The sequence below is a fragment of the Sinohyriopsis cumingii genome, chromosome 9, assembly GCF_028554795.1.
Source record: "Sinohyriopsis cumingii isolate HCF-2022 chromosome 9, ASM2855479v2, whole genome shotgun sequence".
Classification (NCBI taxonomy): domain Eukaryota; kingdom Metazoa; phylum Mollusca; class Bivalvia; order Unionida; family Unionidae; genus Sinohyriopsis; species Sinohyriopsis cumingii.
In genome coordinates this window covers 24,287,102-24,305,272 of record NC_142969.1, presented here as the reverse complement: position 1 = coordinate 24,305,272, position 18,171 = coordinate 24,287,102, and the positions used below count along the sequence as shown (strand labels likewise).

The 18,171-nt window shown below is 33.3% G+C and overlaps 1 protein-coding gene across 1 annotated transcript in view; it reads left to right on the top strand.

Annotated features, from left to right (window-relative positions):
• LOC149791405 (uncharacterized) overlaps positions 1-17,668 on the top strand; it is a 29,192-nt gene extending 11,524 nt beyond the window's left edge. Inside the window, exons 4-5 of the mRNA XM_089969946.1 lie at positions 2,007-2,097; positions 9,982-17,668. Of these exons, the coding sequence (XP_089826072.1) occupies positions 2,007-2,097; positions 9,982-9,986 (96 nt within the window). The 3' untranslated portion in view covers positions 9,987-17,668. The remainder of the gene's footprint in view (positions 1-2,006; positions 2,098-9,981) is intronic.
• The last annotated feature ends 503 nt before the right edge of the window (positions 17,669-18,171 follow it).

Here is an 18,171-nt window from a genome sequence, read left to right as displayed (position 1 = left end):
TTCTCTTTCCCCAAATCATTACCGTAATAAGAACTTTCTGTGTTGTGAAATAAATACCAAAATATCATAAAAGTTAAATCACATGTCCAAAGTATAAATTATTCCAAATGAATTCCAGTGGTGCTTCGAATGAATTCTAATCTTGGCTGTGCTGATGTACTAATTGCATGGATTAGTGTTAATGTCCTTGAATGAATTCTCACTAATTTATACATTGTGATTTAATAATGTTCTTTTAGGATTTTATGTTTTAAATGTCATATCTCTTACCATTTTTACCTTATAACGAATGTTTTTACTTTAAATATTATTAATTATCGTCTAGTATTCCATATAAACTATGTCAAGCTTACATCCGTCTACCCATCAGTTCCCTCGTCTCGCTACCCCTCAAACCCAAGCAAAATAGAATAAACCATTTGTTCAAGTATGTATATTGTAAGACATATGAACTGGCATGGCTCCGCGGTTAGTTTGATAAACTACAATCAAAGAGAGTGGATTGTCGAAACATACCATACTTAGTACAAAATAATAGACAGGTCTTGCGGTACCATAAATCCCCAAACCAACGAGCCACCAACCATCACCATATGATAAATCATTTATGATGAGATGGGTTTCAAACCCCCTCTCTGAATTAACTTTACCTTCCTAATTAATGTGAAACGTATTCTATCTCATTGGTATTTTCCATCTACAAGGATAGTTTAAGTTCAGCCCAGTAATTGCATTTTGCATGTTGTGTCTATTCAATGCAGACATATATCATATGAGATGTCTATTATATGTCAGTGGTGGCCAAAACCTTACTCATAAGATTAAATGACCATAGGTTTGCAACATAGAAAATTCCCTGAGATATTGGCAGGCAAAAAGCATACTGATTATTTTGGGTAACAACTGTTTTCGATTATTTCGTCAGGCAAGGGTGAAACAATTTTCAAATTTGCTGCATACTTGATTGAAATTTTATCTTGTATTATTCATGGTGACAAATCCACATTTGATATCTGCCACATGACAGGCATGCACAGTGTCCTAGTGGACTCACTTGTCATACAAAATCAAATAATCAACAACGAATTGATTGATTCACAAGTCCTTATTCAGTAGAATCTGCTCCCATTGAGCAACTCCGTAAAGTAATGGAGCTCCCAACGTTTGTCCACCGATACTTAGCAGCTCAGAATATTTGAGGGTACGTGATGCCATAACAGTGTCATTTACCCACACGTTGCCAGCTTCTTGGCAAAAAAACCAGGAACATGCACACTAAAACTCAACCATTGTGGCAGAACTGCTGTCTTTTCAGAACAAATAATAAGGCGTGATTATCACTGACTTTGCTTGCTAAAGTTGGAGTGACTAGAAATTATGTCATTGGCTTTGTTCCGGCACCTACTCCATATTTATTGCGAACTCTGTGCTTTGACAGCAGTGTTTAAGAACACCTGAGAAACTAGTTATGATTGCGATACTGGTATCATAATTACTGAAGATTAAAACAATGGTATAATATGATTGGAGAAAGAAGTCGTCAATAGTTTTTAATAGCTCCAGATCGACACCAGATGCTGGCAATGAATAATTTAATCAACTTACTTCATACAGTCTAGATTATCATGTTTGCTCGCAGATGCGTGAAAACGAATATCGGTGTAATCTGCAGTAATCTTTGTTTCCCCTTTTTATTGGTGTCGATGATTGTTTTAAATGATATACTCGCAAAAATGGGTACTTTACCAAAACCACGTAATGTGAAACCCACTAAAATAAAGTATACGGATATAAACTTGTTTTGAAAGACAGGTTGTTTCTATGTAATACTTTCCCGATCATAATAAGAGCTCAACCTCATAAAGCCTCGCCTTAGCTACGTCTATAGAAGGGTGGGCACTTCACATTCTGGATTACCCTAACCCATTTGAACATTGCCCAGTGGATGCAAAACTTTACTATTCTAGTTGAATAAAAATCATGTGATTAATAATTTTTCTTTACAGCTGGATTTCATGTCTGAACTGTTGCAATCGATCGACCACAAACTTGGAGCCAAACAGACACTCACTGGTGAAACTGATGTAAAAGTAGAAGGTATTATTCTTTGCGTTTGATTTTCCGTAACACTATTTTAGAGGCTTTTGTGTTTTCATTATCAAAATAATGATGAGTATGTTCATAATCAGCTGTTAAATACATGCTTTAGCAAGCTTTCAGTGTTTAGTGTAGGATGTTGTTTCAACCCCCATGGCTGTTTCAATACTACCTGACGTGACCTCGAAGTAACTGCTACACTGCAATGCTTTTCATGAATTTGTTGCAGTCATAAAGTCAGTCATCTGCTATATTTCTTCTTCAAAATACATTATTATATCATTATGCTTAAGGGAACTATCACTAACTAGCATATATTGTCCTTCTAGTTAGACGTTTAGCTATGGGACCTCAATCGTGTATAATTATATATGTGGCGGTCAGATTGATCAACCCTTAATACACTGTAGTGATTACTTCTACACGACCTGAACAGCCTGTTTTCCTCTGTTAGAGAGAACTAACAATCCAAGACTATCTGGTGCAAGCAAAATGGATTTTCCCTTCAACTGGGAAGTATTCTCCATCCATCTTATCAACATTTCTAGCTTATTTCTCTCACCAACGTTTACTATTTCGAGTTTCTACATATTTTACTTATAGGTGCCATGAGACATACCTGCAAAGTCACTAATTCTTTCCAATGAATATAGACCTGAAGCATAACAAACTTAAATTGTTTTTGTATGTGAAGCGTTTTTCTTCTTTTGCATTGTTAACACCATGTTAGGTATTTTTTATTTAATTTAAATCTTATTCAAATGAATTGTGCATTTGTTAGATTTAATTATTTAGACCATTATATGCTATTATAATGTAACTTTATTTACTGGAATAGAGCCCAGGTCTGACCGATTTTTAAAAAATATGTTTGATGTAAACAATTTTATAAAGATAATGTTTCTAAAGGTGACCTAGTTCCTGGCATTGATTAAAAATTCAGTGATAGTTGTAGTAAACAATATTTCTTTTAAATTCTTTCCCAGAGTAAAAGTCATTGATTTCAGTTAAGACCATACTGGGATTACATGACAAATAACATATGTTTATTGTTACAAACTTTTGGTTATTATAGAAGGATGAACTATTGACCTCCCTCTGGGCATCTTTTGCGTCTTGGTTCTACTTATTTTTAACGTTTTTGTCATTCGTGCCTTAACACTTGAGAAGTCAAGTTGTTTTATGTTTGGCCATTTTTATGCTAATTATTTTATTTTATTCAAATTATTTAGATTTCAAGTAATTGTTTTCCCTGGAAATACTAGTGCTCTAAATTAATTCTTACACAAAAACATTTATCGAAATGTATAGAGATTTCAAACACTGGAATAATATTTTCTGTGATTCAACAAGAGGCTGTTGATACTGCAGCAATTCAAAGGTTACAACAAACGTCATCATCTTCCATTTTGGATTTCATCGTGATTCGAACTCAGTTTCACTTAGGAGTGTTTAAGAACAGGACATCTATTTTTTAATTTGTGGACTAATTCTGGATTTGTTTCGTAAAGCCGAAAGTTCTTTTTCTCATTTTTATCTTGTTTTCTAAGGAAATAAACTGTTTATGAACTTTTACAAAAACTTCTGTCTTTACTTTTTTCGTGATATTTTTTGTAAGAGCCTAAACACGTAACAATTAAATACCACCTATGCTATGTTACTTCTGCTAATAATGTGAAGGTTAGTGGTTCTTATTTACAGGTACTAAGTACGGTTTGTGTGGTAACTTATGAAGTTAGGTGAATATTATATAGGGTCTCTAAATATACTCTGTTTGGTAATGAATTGAACCTGCTGAATATCAATTACTATTTACACAGTTGATATATGTATATAGTATCTGTATATAATACTGCAAGTAGGCACTGCATATAATATTTGTAGCAATTATATTAAACTAAACGAATGCTATACTGGCACTATGTACAGTCTGTGTCGGATAAAAGAATACTATTATGGTTGTCAAAATTAATAGTCAGAATCATTTGCCCTCACAACATTACATACCTGATAGTTATATTTTTCTTGCTAACATGTTAACGTACATATTATCCTGGATACAATATGCTGTAATGGGACAGATAACTTTAGATTGCTTAGCAGTGTCTTCTATCACCTGAATTTATCAATGCAAATTCTGCACTGGTCAGATATCAGTGTGTTGCATCATATGGAATCCTCAAGAAAAATCATTCATACATTTGCGCAATATGACATAGCAGCATCACTTGTCAGAACATACAGTGGGGTAACTCATGGCACTTACTAATGACGGACTTCCTAAATTCCCATTAGGAAGAGGTAACCAGACCACATTTGGTATGGATCATGAAACTGTATCCTTCCATGTGTTAGAAATCAGTGCCAACTTATGAAACAAATGTAGCAGAGAAACAACCAGGTGTAGGTACTTCATTATCATGTGTGACATAGGGATTATAGTTACACACTGGTACAGGGAATACCTCAACACATTCTGCAATGAAATTGGTTTCATGTTGTGGTTGATGTAGATATATGCATACATTGAGAAGATCTCGTTGATCGGAATAAATTTCCTGGATAGAAACTATTCAATCATTTCTCCTTTAGACAGTGAATGGTCAGTGCTAACCAAGCACATGGAAACAGGCAGTGTGACCAGTAGTATGCAGCAGACTTAGATATTCGTGAGGAAGTCGGGACTGGTTTTCCATCAATTTTCTAAGCGAAGGGAATAGATCTAATCATTATTGACATTTATTCTCACAAAGTGGGTAAATTCACGATTGCTTGGATTCACGTCACTTCTAAGTCAATCGAACCTATACAATTTGAGGATCAAACTAAGGTTGAATAGCTTTACACGTCGATTTCACTTAGGCGGCCTCTGTTAACCTTGTGAGGGAGGAATGTTTGTCAGTGGATGCCTGGCCTAGGCATATGAAGACCGTTGACTAGACAGCTAGGAACCCACCGTCTGCAAATGACACATTCATCCAAATTTCACCTCCATAGGGACGCTGCATTAAACACCTCAAAGATTTTGCTGGAACAACTTCAACATCTGTCGAGGCTAGATCTACTTGACGGAGAGTCTATTATGTCAAAAGGGCTTCCCAAGATCTCATGAAACAAACTACTATTAACTGTCTGTGGTTCCATATCCATAACACCATACAGTTAAGTTGGTACTAATTCAGGTCATGTAATCTCAGAAAATATGTGACGGTTATATCTTCAACATAGAAAGACTGTATTCCTATCACTAAAGGGATGACAACATACAAAATACCATTATTATATGAATGGAACAGAGCGTCCGTTGTGCATCCGTCAAACAGAAAGACACAGTCCTCATTTCTTTACTTACAAATTTGCAATATTTCTAGATGGATAGCTGCCAAGTGGATCAACCTGAAAGTAGACAATACTGGGATTCCAAGCGAGACAGATATCCTGGTCAGCCCCGATATTTATTGAAGGTTATAGTTACTGCATCATTCCGTAAGAGAGAGATATTTCAGTCTATGTAAAGGCCAGTTTACAAGGTTGAAAATCAAGCTACCACGCCACGATTTGCCACTTCTACACCAGTGTGTATTGGCAGCGGACCTCGTTATCGAAGGTGTGGTAAACAATTCTACCATGTCTTCCCGCCACAACCTGAAGATAATGGACCTCAAACAGTTATAATGTCAAGTGCGGGCCATTCTGATTGATGTATTGAGAAACATGTTAATCTGATATCTACCCTTTTCCAATAGGCTGCAAATGCAGATTTACTGCTTTCTTTTCCCAAATTAATGACGTTTCAATGTTCAATATTAAAGGCAACATTATTAATCCACCATAGAGTTAAAATATCATATTTATCATGTGATTTGATCTCCTAGTACCAGTGTCGCATCCTTTCATGGCTTTGTGGAAGCTGTAATGTGTCCTTTGGTCATCGTCTAACTTCAGCCTTCATACCAGAATCACGTGTTTAAGATGCTTGTCCTTCTTTCCCTGGCTTCAGCATCAGCGAGTGAACGTCATTTTGATTTGTTTTGATCATTTTTTATGGTTGATGTTATGCAGCTGCATTCAGATGGTCGCACTCCAACTTCGTTTCGTTCGATGTTGCACCAGAGGCAAGAAATGTAAGAACTGAGGCCGAATGTATATCACTCAAGTTATCAAACCATCGTTTTGGCAGTATAGAACCTCCAAATGACAACATATGTTAGATTCATTTGGCAGCTAATTATGGGGCTATACCCCTTTAATGCAGGAATATCCAGAAACATAATACTTAGAGGTAGGGTGCAAATGCTATTGAAATGTTATTTTGTTATGAAAAATAAATTTAATTATGAAATATTTACATGCTTGATTACCACATTTGTGACACTTGCAAGGAATATATGAGAGCAGTATAGTAAAACCATGGTGAATATATTCCCTAAACTCACCCTATCCATGAAACAAGAGCAAACTACATTTTAAATAAGTATACGTCTTCATTCGTTTGTTAGATTCATTCATAATTAAATTCATATTTCAAACATATCACGTGAATTTAATAGATTTTAATGTAAATAGCTGTCATCATACTGACATACTTCATGTTCTTATTGACAATGTCAAGTCTCCTTGGGAAAATATCAGAGATAATTAGACAAAATATAGTAAACCAAGATAATTTTGTATGGAAGGATAGCTTGTTGTTAATGTCTGCATTCAAAATAACTTATCCAGCTTTCATGAAACAATGATTGCTTTGGTCCAAGAATGCACCTCACTTGGGTTGTTGTTGTTGCTTTTGTATGATAAAGGAGGCGTCAATTTGTCAATTTGCATTCAAAAGTTCATTAAACACTCACAGGCACATTTACACACACACACACACACACAAACACACACACACACACACACACACACACACACACACACATATATATATATATATATATATATATATATATATATATATATATATATATATATATATATATATATATATATATATATATATATATATATATATATATATATAAGTACGTGTGTGTCTAATTTGAAAGTTGAAGAGATAATATCATGCATCATGCTATAGCATTATAAGAAAAATAATTATTCGTATCAATGTTTCATTGGCATAAAACGGAACACTTTTCTTGACTGATCTTGTTAATAATACGTTACTTTGAACTCTAACATCGTCTTGAAATTTAAAGAGGTACAAATTTACATAACAGTGTTTGTTTAGATGTAACTGACTGCATATTGTTTGTTAATATGTAGGTGATTTTGGGCTATGAATATATGCTGAGTTGCAAGTGTAATGTGATGCATACATCTTGAAACAGTACTGGTTATATGTTTTTTAACCTATGTATATTTAATTGGTCTGATATACTGTATATTACAAGTCGCTCCCCATAAAGTTGAAATCATTCCAACTACAGCGTATATGCTGTAACATTTTTGTATACAATGGACACAAACTAAACATGACCGCTCCTGTGACCTAAGTGGTTAGAGCGTCTGCATCGGATGCGGAAGGTTGCTGGTTTAAACCCAGTCATGCAAAGACTTATAAAATTGGTACTGGCTGGTTTCTTGCTAGGGGCTCAAATGATATATTAAAGAAACCCTGCTCTGCCATGCAAATGTTTCATTTAGGTGCATATTATATGTGGGCAATAAGTAGAATGACGAAAGTGATAATATGAAGAATTGTATTAAAACTGAGGTTATATTTCAGATTGTATTAACTATTCAGTACAAATTTATTGAAACGTCATCAATTCAAAAGAAAGGGCTGGTAGTTAGATGTATTCAGAATTGATGTCTTTAAATGATAGATGGGAGTGGGTGTTTTGAAGTTAATTTACCTAAAACATCTGCTTCGTATTCTGCATAAACTAAGATAAAATAAATTTACTAGCATATATTTCTTCTTGTGCACGAAGAATATTTCGTATTTTTTTGTATTCTTGATTTTTTTTCATTATGGCAGTTAATAATGTGGAGAACGAATTATCCTATTTGAATTGATATCATGTCTGTCATGTCATATGACATACTATGACAATGATATATCACCTGTCACCTGAACTGTTCAATGTCTATCCTGTACGGATCTTTCCCAGGGTGGTAGCTCTGTCTTATAGCACCTGAATTAGTTGTTGCAAGTCATAAACATATGGTCCAAAACACCCTCTGCTGTCTCTCTGCACAAGCAAATCAGTCAAAGTCAACGCAAATCTTGTACAGAACACCTAGCACACTATTCGGTTCAGGCAAATCCTAAACATTTCTGTTCCAGTAGCGCCTTCTATCATATGAAAAATAATGTATTTCCTGTACCGGTCATGGACGGACAGTATATCAGTGTTTCCAGTCACCTGAACTGACTTGATCAATGTACTTATAGCTTGTAGTAAACGAATAAACGGAGATAAATGATGATGATGATATTTGGAGCATTACCTTATCGTGAAACAAAACGTCAGTTATTATGTCAGGTTTTCGCTAATTCCTTATGATTCGCTTACTTTACATTACATTACCAATTGAGTGCTAAGAAGTTCAGACATGATATCTCTCTTCTCTCGCTCTCACTCTCTCTTTCTCTGTTTATATATATATATATATATATATATATATATATATATATATATATATATATATATATATATATATATATATATATATATATATGTGTGTGTGTGTGTGTGTGTGTGTGTGTGTGTGTGTGTGTGTGTGTTGATGGTAATTAACATGCATTTTTCGTGCAATTGCATTTTAATTGCTGCATCTTCTTTTCTATTATCTTGTCGAAATATCTAAGGCATTTAAAAACATTGCTTGCATTGTTAATGTTATCTTGTAATTTGTGTACAATCGAAATCTCTTTCATACATATATGCTGAATTTAGGAGGCCCTTCTTACTGTCAGTGGGCATGCCTTTCAGTCGAGCATTTCCTATGAACGTTTTACTTACCAACACTCTTAACAGTATTTATTCAAAAAAAAGGTTGCTAAATTACTTTTGGTTATTTAATATACACACCGAAATTACTATAGAATGAATTTAAATAAATCGCGCATGGTACCCATGCATAACTCGATTATGACTTTTTGTTTCTTTTCAGCTGGTGCACACTTGTCAAAATTTAACCAAACTTTAAATCTTATGTTTCATTCTAAGGTAATATCCCCATGTCATTGTTGTTTATTTATTTTAACTCCTTTCTAACAGTTTCTAAATACATCTCATTTCCATCTTATGTCATTCAAGTCTTCATTGACTTAATTATTCATCTAAAATGTCAGGTGTTCGTTATTTCCTGTTGATTCACTTACTTTGAGCTAGGATAAAACCTGATGAAATCTTGCGCAACGATGAGCGTCTCGAATGGTCAGAGCTAATAAAAAAGTAACGATGATTTAGCGATGTGGTCTAATATCAACAACAGGACTCAATATTCCAAATAAAACGTTTCTGTGCCGCGTTATGATGCGTTGCCACTCTTTATCCTGACAATAGTATTGTTCTAAAATGGAATGAAGGTGTAGCCTGATAAAAACACTCAAACTGGACAGATCATTTTAGGACAGATACTTTTAGAATCATTTATCCCGCAAACGTTTGCGCTGTGTCTAAATATGTCTTTATTGGCTTAATTTAGATGTGGAATATATTTTCCAACTACAGATAAAAGTAAGGAATTTTGCGTGAATTGTTAGGTCTCCCTGTGCACTGCCCTATAATATATGTTAGCGACTGCTGAATAAGTGTGTTGTTTACGGTTTTGAAATGACAGTGGGGATCGGATTTATGTCAATGTACTACAATTGTTAATTTATTATTGTACTGTTTAACCTGATAATTTTATTTTATTATTGTATTTCAGACTAATGCCACTTATCTTCTGGCAAAATGGCTGGCTCATTCCTATGTCCTGCAACTCCATAGCGATCATATATACAAGGAACGTCCTGAACTCGGTGGCAAATCAGTGAATACCTGCTTCTGAGGACAATAAATCCATACCTGCTATGTTTATTTTGTGCATAGGTTGAGCACGTTGCATGAGGTGCCTTTTAGAATTGTCAGCACTGTATGGTTTTAATTACCAAGAAATAAAATTGTAGCTTGAGTAGTATATAAATTGAATGCACTAAACTAAAGAGACATTCTTAGTAGCAGTCTTTACATTAACTGGTACCGATATAATAGATTATTTTATTGATTGATTGTGTATATTTGATATCATAGGCAAGCTAACTGCCTGTTTTGTATGTATAATACCAGAATGTAGTTTTTTACCTCTGTTCTTCCTTCGTACGGTTCATGAATTAGAGTTTCTCGACAGCTATTTTCAGCGTAAAATTATACTCTCATTAGCCTCAGGTAATGAGGCTGGAAAATTTGTATTTACATTTTTCAAGTAAATTAATACATTGGATGTCATTTATCTTGCAGTAACAAGATTACCATAATCATAAATAACATTTCATGCCTAGATGCTATGATTATCCTGTGAAAGCTCTCAATGAAGAACACTCGTGGGATCTTAAGGTTTTCTTTTTTCTGAAATTTTCCCTTTGAAAAAGTTATAACTGGATTTGATATTAATAACAAGATGATTTTGTCGTTGTCGTTGATAAACTTGTTAAATCTGTATGGAGGTATAAGTTATGTTTCACAGCAGTTTCTCTTCCACATGCAGGAAAATATCGAATCTTTGCTAATACTCAGAGAACTTTATTTGAAAGGACTCAAAAGGGATTTTAAAATTATGTAGAGTTTGGACAGGTTCATTATTTAGAGTTTGGATCGTAATGAAGTAATATTGGTTAAATTGCTATAAGACCACGTTTTCTGTACTTAGTGGTAAATACTAGTTAAATTTCGTTCTGTTTATTTTCTGTTATATAACTAAATATCATGGTTTCACCTAATTGTGCATACACTGCAACTGTTTCAAACATCATTAATGGATAACGATTTTAATTGTTTTTCTCATCTAATGTTTATATGGAGACATATTTCTTTTAAGATGTCGGCAATTCAGTTATGAAAGAAAATGTTAATTATTTTACTTTTATTTGCTGTACATTTCAAAACATAATCAATAGAAAATTGCATGACAAATTAGACAACGCGGATCGTATTCTTGAAGACAACGTTATCAGCTCTTATGAATATATTGCTCATGTACAGTAAATCACTAAGAACATTTTTGTAAATGGTCATATTATGTTAATTTATTTCCTAATACATGCAAAGGTTCCGCTATACAGTTATTAAGAACATTTGCGAGAGTGACCAGTTTAAGGAGTAGTTCGCATTTGCAACATGCATGGAAAAAGAGTTTGGTATGTCTGCATGCTGCTTTCATGAACTGTGACTGATATCGCTTTGTATGTAGTAACTGTGCAAACGTAAAGCAGATCGTTGATTATGATGGTTGCACCTGTGATCGAAAAATGAGATTGCGCTAGTTCAACGTACCCCATTGTAACAGTTTTTATAATAAGGAAAACGAATTTCACCAAGGTAGAAAACATTAGTTTCGGAATGTGCAAGAAATGTGTTATAAAATACATAGACTTTTATAAAACTGTTATTGTCATGTGTTTTCCAATTTACTTTTAACTCAATAAATTAAAAATGGCCAAATAGACCTAGCAGTCGTTTCAGAAGTTTATATCCATAGTAGGTATAAACACCAAGATCAATGGAATCAAAAGTTAATTTAAAAAGACTTAAAGCTATATAATTATGAATTTGTTTTGGATAGGGCATATAGCTCTTTTTTTTAATAACCAGGATAACAAATGAGAAAAACGTAGGGAATTCTTTTTCTTTAAAAATCAAACCAGTATTAAGTACTAAAAAGTAGAGCAAAACAAATGTAGATTGTTTTATAAAACACTTGTAATATGACTGTGATAAACTATATTTCGGCATTTAAATTTTTTGTGTGTTTTAAAGAGAAACTGGAAGCGTATATAACAGTTTTCAGTTCATATCAACATTTTCAGATTTTGTTCAATATTCAATACAAATTTATTGAAAAGTCATCAATTGTCAATTCATAATTATTCACTTTTATTGAAGTGTTCTTGCAAACGCTTCATCTCATTTCAAACAAGTATTATGCCAGAAATGTAAAATCGCGAAATAATACATTTAAATATATATTTGTCAAAAGGTATGATACATAAAAGTTAGATGTGGACAGAGGAAGCTCATTCCACGAGTTACCTGTAGCTGGTGCACAACTGGCTCGGACAGTGTTTTAGTCCATATCGTACGTTTATTCAAATGAGACTACGGATTAAACACAATTAAGGCCATATTTAAATACTTGACAACTTTAATTTATATTTCTAAGCGTTTGCTTTTTAAAATTATATTTTGAGTTTATTGTATACAAGATAAAGATCTATACAATCATGTTTTAAATTGACAGACGTGCACAATAAAACTTAAACTACATAATACTGATTTTGCTGAATGTGTATACAAATTACAGTTATATAATTGCTCGCTCAGGTCTGCATGTTTTGATAGAACCTGGAACAATTCAAGTTATTTAGAAGATTCAGTTCCTCATTAGCCATTGTCTAAGTGGGCTTTCAATTGCTTTCTTAATAGACAGCGTCCTACAAAAAAGCCGCAAGAACAGAAATAGAAGGATTTGCTTTCATTGATCCTTTCCGAAGCATATCAAGCATTGCGCAAAATCAAACACCTATTTAACCCAACAACCAATCTAATCCCAGTAAAAAGCAATTTGTTTGAGAACAGATGTGCTTGAGCTAGTGTTCAGTGACCGATATATACCCTAAGTGTTAGATCTAAAAGTGATATTAGAATTTTGCATTTTTGTTGAAAATCACTATTAAAACGTTTTGTTTCTACAATTTGAGCTTTTTCCGTGTATTCTGAACTTTCAGTTATGTATCTATATCCTGGTTATCGATCTGGTGAACTAGTTAGCCATTCAGTCAATAGCAACGAATATGACCGAGGTACGAATTGGTATTATTGGTATTAGTTGATAGCGCAACATTAGATGTTACAGTCAAGAACTCATATTAGATAGTCAATAAAGTCAGCAGTATTAATGTAATAGTTCACTTTGCATTCACTTAATTCTGTAGAAAGCATGCATATTTACTAACTTAAGCACTAAAAGTTCATTTTTTATGTCCATTTCTCGTAAGTTGTGTATAAGAATTGTATGGAAAATATGAGGAAAAAAACCCAAACAAAACCCGTTCTATTTAGTTGAAAAAGTCCAAAGAGGAGTTCCCCGAGTAACAGAGTGGTTTAAACCGCTCGGCTTTACCAATCAGTGCCATGCCATTTCTTTATGCATGGGTTTGAGTCTCAAGCTTCTTATTGGTCGATGGTTCTTACCGGGGTTTTCCCCGGGTTTGTCATCAACCAGTTATACTGGCCATCATATATAACATTTGATGCTACGAAATGGCGTTCAATACCATAACAACAACAACAGCAACAACTAAAAATGTGGTGTGGGACTACGTCTGGAATGAATGATCTGGAACTAAGGACTGCCATAATGTGTTTCATGTGGGGCTTTGGAGGTTTAGGCACTTCCTGCACACCGTGTTATTTTTGAATAAGAAAACGACAACCTGCATTACAAATTTTGACATCAGTATTACACTAACATTCTGCAAAAATTGTATCTCACTATGTTCGTCATTTTGTAATGTATTTTGCACATGAAAAGTCAGTAATACAATATTTTATCAACCCAATTCGTATATATCATACATTTATATTAGTATCAAGAACTCACTGATTGTATTAAGAAATCAGAAAGTAGTAACTTATGTAGGTTTTTGTCACTTGACAATAAAACCTTTTATTAATCTTCAGTTTATGCTACTCCATAATAAAATGATACTAGTTGAATAATTGTAGCTTTTCGTTTGCCAAGGCTTTTGACTTGTAAGATTTAGAACATACGCAATTGCATGTCATTTGTTACATTAGTACTTGTAGCGTCCGACTCGGATGCGGGAGGTCGTGGGTTCGATCCCCGGCCGAGTCATACCAAATACTTACAAAAACGGTACTAACAGCTGCCTCGCTTGGCGCTCAGCATTAAGAGTTAGTGTTAGGACTGGTCGGCCCGGTGTCAGGATAATGTGACTGGGTGGGACATCATGCTACATGTCTGCGGCATGATGCCTCAGTGCTATACATCACTATAAACTGCCACATTGCAGACATCGTAGCGATATGACTGAAAAATTGTTAAAGCTACGTTAAAAATCCAAATCACAACAACAACAACAACAACAAGTACTTGTGTGAGATATTTTGTTCTGATATACATTATGTCTATGGATACTTCATATTTACCCCGTTTACATGACAGAGTGTTTTCCTTCAAACCTTATTTGTACAACAGTTAAATGCATGTAATCCGTTTTGACTAAGACACATTAAGTGGTCAAAGTGTTCTAGTGAATTTCATGATTTTATTAATTGGAAAGGTTGAGCAACAAACATTTATCAAGTGTCATGTTTTGTTTTTCGATACGTATACAGCTAAATTATAAATGGGAAAGTAGTTGAATGAATTGACAGTGTATATAAGATCCTATATACGATTTCAGATGCAAATTGTTATTTTGTTGTACCATAACTACAATAAGTCTTTACAAAGCAAATCTAAAATAAAATTTTTAATAGAGCAAAATGATAAAATTGAGCAAGCAATTACTTTATGACTCTTCATATGTAACCAGTGATGTCTACTTACTGATTAGTTTTACAACGTTACTTTTCTATTATTCATGTTATTTGCTACATTTTTAACCCCTGAGTAGATGATTGCTTGCTGTACATAATTTATTATTGTGTAATGAGGTTTAGTTTCCAGTCGCTTGCATGATACAATCTGATGATGATGAAATTTTTGTTATTAGCACATAGTTCGTAGACTTTTACATTCAATATTTCCGGGCTAGTATTTTCACAATGGAAGCATGTCACGTTTCTGTGAGTTTTATTGACCCCTGTGAAATCAATGTACATCAATGATAACAGCTAAATGAATATAACCTAGTACAGGCAAATACATTCTATTCACATTAATTCATTATGCACATCTTCCATATCCATAAGCCATTCTTTATCTCCAAAATCTCAGACTGGAGAATGGCTGAGGTATAACCAGTAAATGTAATGATGCGACTATTGACAATATACACAGATGATTATGCAGACTGATTTCCGTCGTACATTCACCAAGGGTCAAAAAATAGAAAGCTCTTCAGATCAGTATATATGTCCAGTAATAAAACATTACTTATCTTAGATCCTCGAGATATTATTAGAAAACATCACATGTTTAAATTAGTATTCATGCACTTTATTATTGGGAACAGGTGGAATTTATCTAGGTGCTTACATGTATGTTATGCATGTAAGTAAACTCGTTTGTTGAGACTTCCTTTATAATATGACATACTAGTATTTATGGACAAATCATGTAAAACATTTATGTAATGCATGTGACTAATCTCCATTTTTGATAAGTCTTTTATAATATGTAATACTGGTGTTAAGTGAGAAATCATTTACAAAAGAAAAAGAATTTGGCATAGGTCTTGTACAAAGGCACATAAAATCAACATCCAGTCAATTAAATTCAATGAGTTGTATTGAATTGACTATTTTTGGTAATTGTACACCTGTATACAAACTATCACAATGTTTGATGTATTTTTAATTGTATAAAAATGTGTGCTATAAGTATAATTGTAATTAATTTAGCAATAATTTTTAGCAATAATGTGTGTAGATTTGAATACACATGGTTTTCTGAGTTTCCCCTATTTCACTGAGTGTGGATAACTAGAATTAGTAATTCTGAATATCCAAGTTGTTTTCGCAATTATGATTTGTTGTGACACTCCTGCTGTTAATGTCCTGCATTGTTTACTTTTGAAATCATTTTTAAACTGTCAATGCTGTTGTGTGATCTAAATGTAATATTCTTCTCTCTATGTTTCAATACTTTGCAAAAGGCTAAACATTTTATTGTGTCGTATAGATACCATTAATAAGCAAAATGTATGCCTACAGAAAGACATTGCTGAATATATAGTAGGGATCCATTTTAAGTCTTAAATCTACGAAGCAAGCTATTTTGTTAGGGACAAAATTTGAAAAATGTAACTACAACTTTGCTTTAGCGGATGTACATCCACGTCTATGTTAGTTTTAGTAACGGTAAAAATCAGTACAGGTATTAATAACTGTAGGATGGCAGTGGGTATCAGTAACAAAACAATGAAACTGGCAATATAAATCATTCAACAACGAATATTTACTATATTTTCAAGCTAAGTTAATGATAAAAGAGACCAATGTATGCAATTACACACTGAGCCTTGATTTATTACTTTCAAACTGAATTAAGAAAACATGGGTATTCATTATAATAGGTGCTGGTAGAGAAAGAGTAACTGCTTACGTGAAATAAGATCAAGAACAGGTTAACCATATAGTACAAAACGTTATTGTTTACAAGAGTTACCTGATCTCGTGAGGAAAGGTATATTGTAATTATGAAAGCGCCCACATAAATATAAGAAAGTTAAGGCAGCAATAATAACATTATCTCATCTTTATAGACCTTCTGTTGCAATAAGTGCTTCTTGTTTCCTTTGTCCCTCTTGATATGTGTGTCACCCAATTCTGGAGGGAGACGGACCGTTTCCACTGCCTTTCGGATGCTAAATGCAACACTACAAAGAATAGCAATTGCATTTTCTTTTCAATTTGTTTTCTTGATTTGAAACTAAAGTATATGCGTTTTTGTTTATTTTTTATTGTTTAAAGTAGTAGTTTTCATTATAATAACGGATACATTTTTTGCATCTTTTTCAAATAGACTTTTTAGCTCGGTTTGTAACATGTTTCAATGAGGCTATGGGATTACTAATTTTCTTACACTTTCTAAAGATACTATTTTAGAATATATTTTGTTAGTTTTTCAAGGTGGCTATGCAAGTACACGTTTAACTATATTTTCAGAGAAGCGACGGTTTATACTTTTGATTCATTCTTTCAAAGAGACCATACTAGTACACATTTTGTTACATTGTCAAAACAGTTATAAGAGTACAAATTTTGCAGATTGCAAATGATGAATTGGTCCTGCTCACAGAACACTAAAAATCTGTTAGAGGGAACGTTTTGTCTATGGATTTCTAATGGAGACCAAATATAACTAACTCTTCAGGTTATTTGGATAGACATGCTAGTAGAAAATATTGTAATCGTACAACAACATTTTAATGATAGCTTTTTAAAAACAAAATTGACTGAAAAAAATAAATAAAATTCTTCTAGTACTACAGTACATTACTATTTACAACCACCAGGGTTGAATTAGTGTTGAATACTTGTTTAGATGCTTAAACAAAATGGTCATTTTGTGTTTTGTTATGATCTAACCTAATTAAACATACTAATATTTTTAACAAATGCTAACATTGTTTGATCAGTTTCAAATAAAATTAAATAGTAAAATTAAATAGTGTTCTTGGTTCTGTTTAGTAGAATCTGATTATTTAGTTTATGTAAGAAACACAATATATAGATTCAGCAAAAGACCAGATAACCATGTTACCTATATTCCTGTTAGTAAATCCACAAAACTTTTGACATCACTAATATATTTTCAGAGCCAGATTCGTAACAACAATTCAATGGAAAAATTTCAAATACCAGTTTTAATTTAATGAAACACACAGCCCTTACTATTTATGAAACATGGATTGCAATTAATCATCACAGTGAATCTGACCCCAAATGTAGCATATGAACGTGGAGAGGAAAAAGCAACCTCCTAATTTCTAGATATTTAAATATGATTTTGTGACCACTCACTATGATGCATGGAGCTATCTAATAAACATAATAACCTTGAGAATATTGTCATTACCTGACCGCTAATTTGTTAAAATCAACATTTCTCCCTGGTTATGTATACGTCTTTGTTCGTATTCTATAGGTTAACCTGAAATTTATACGGATC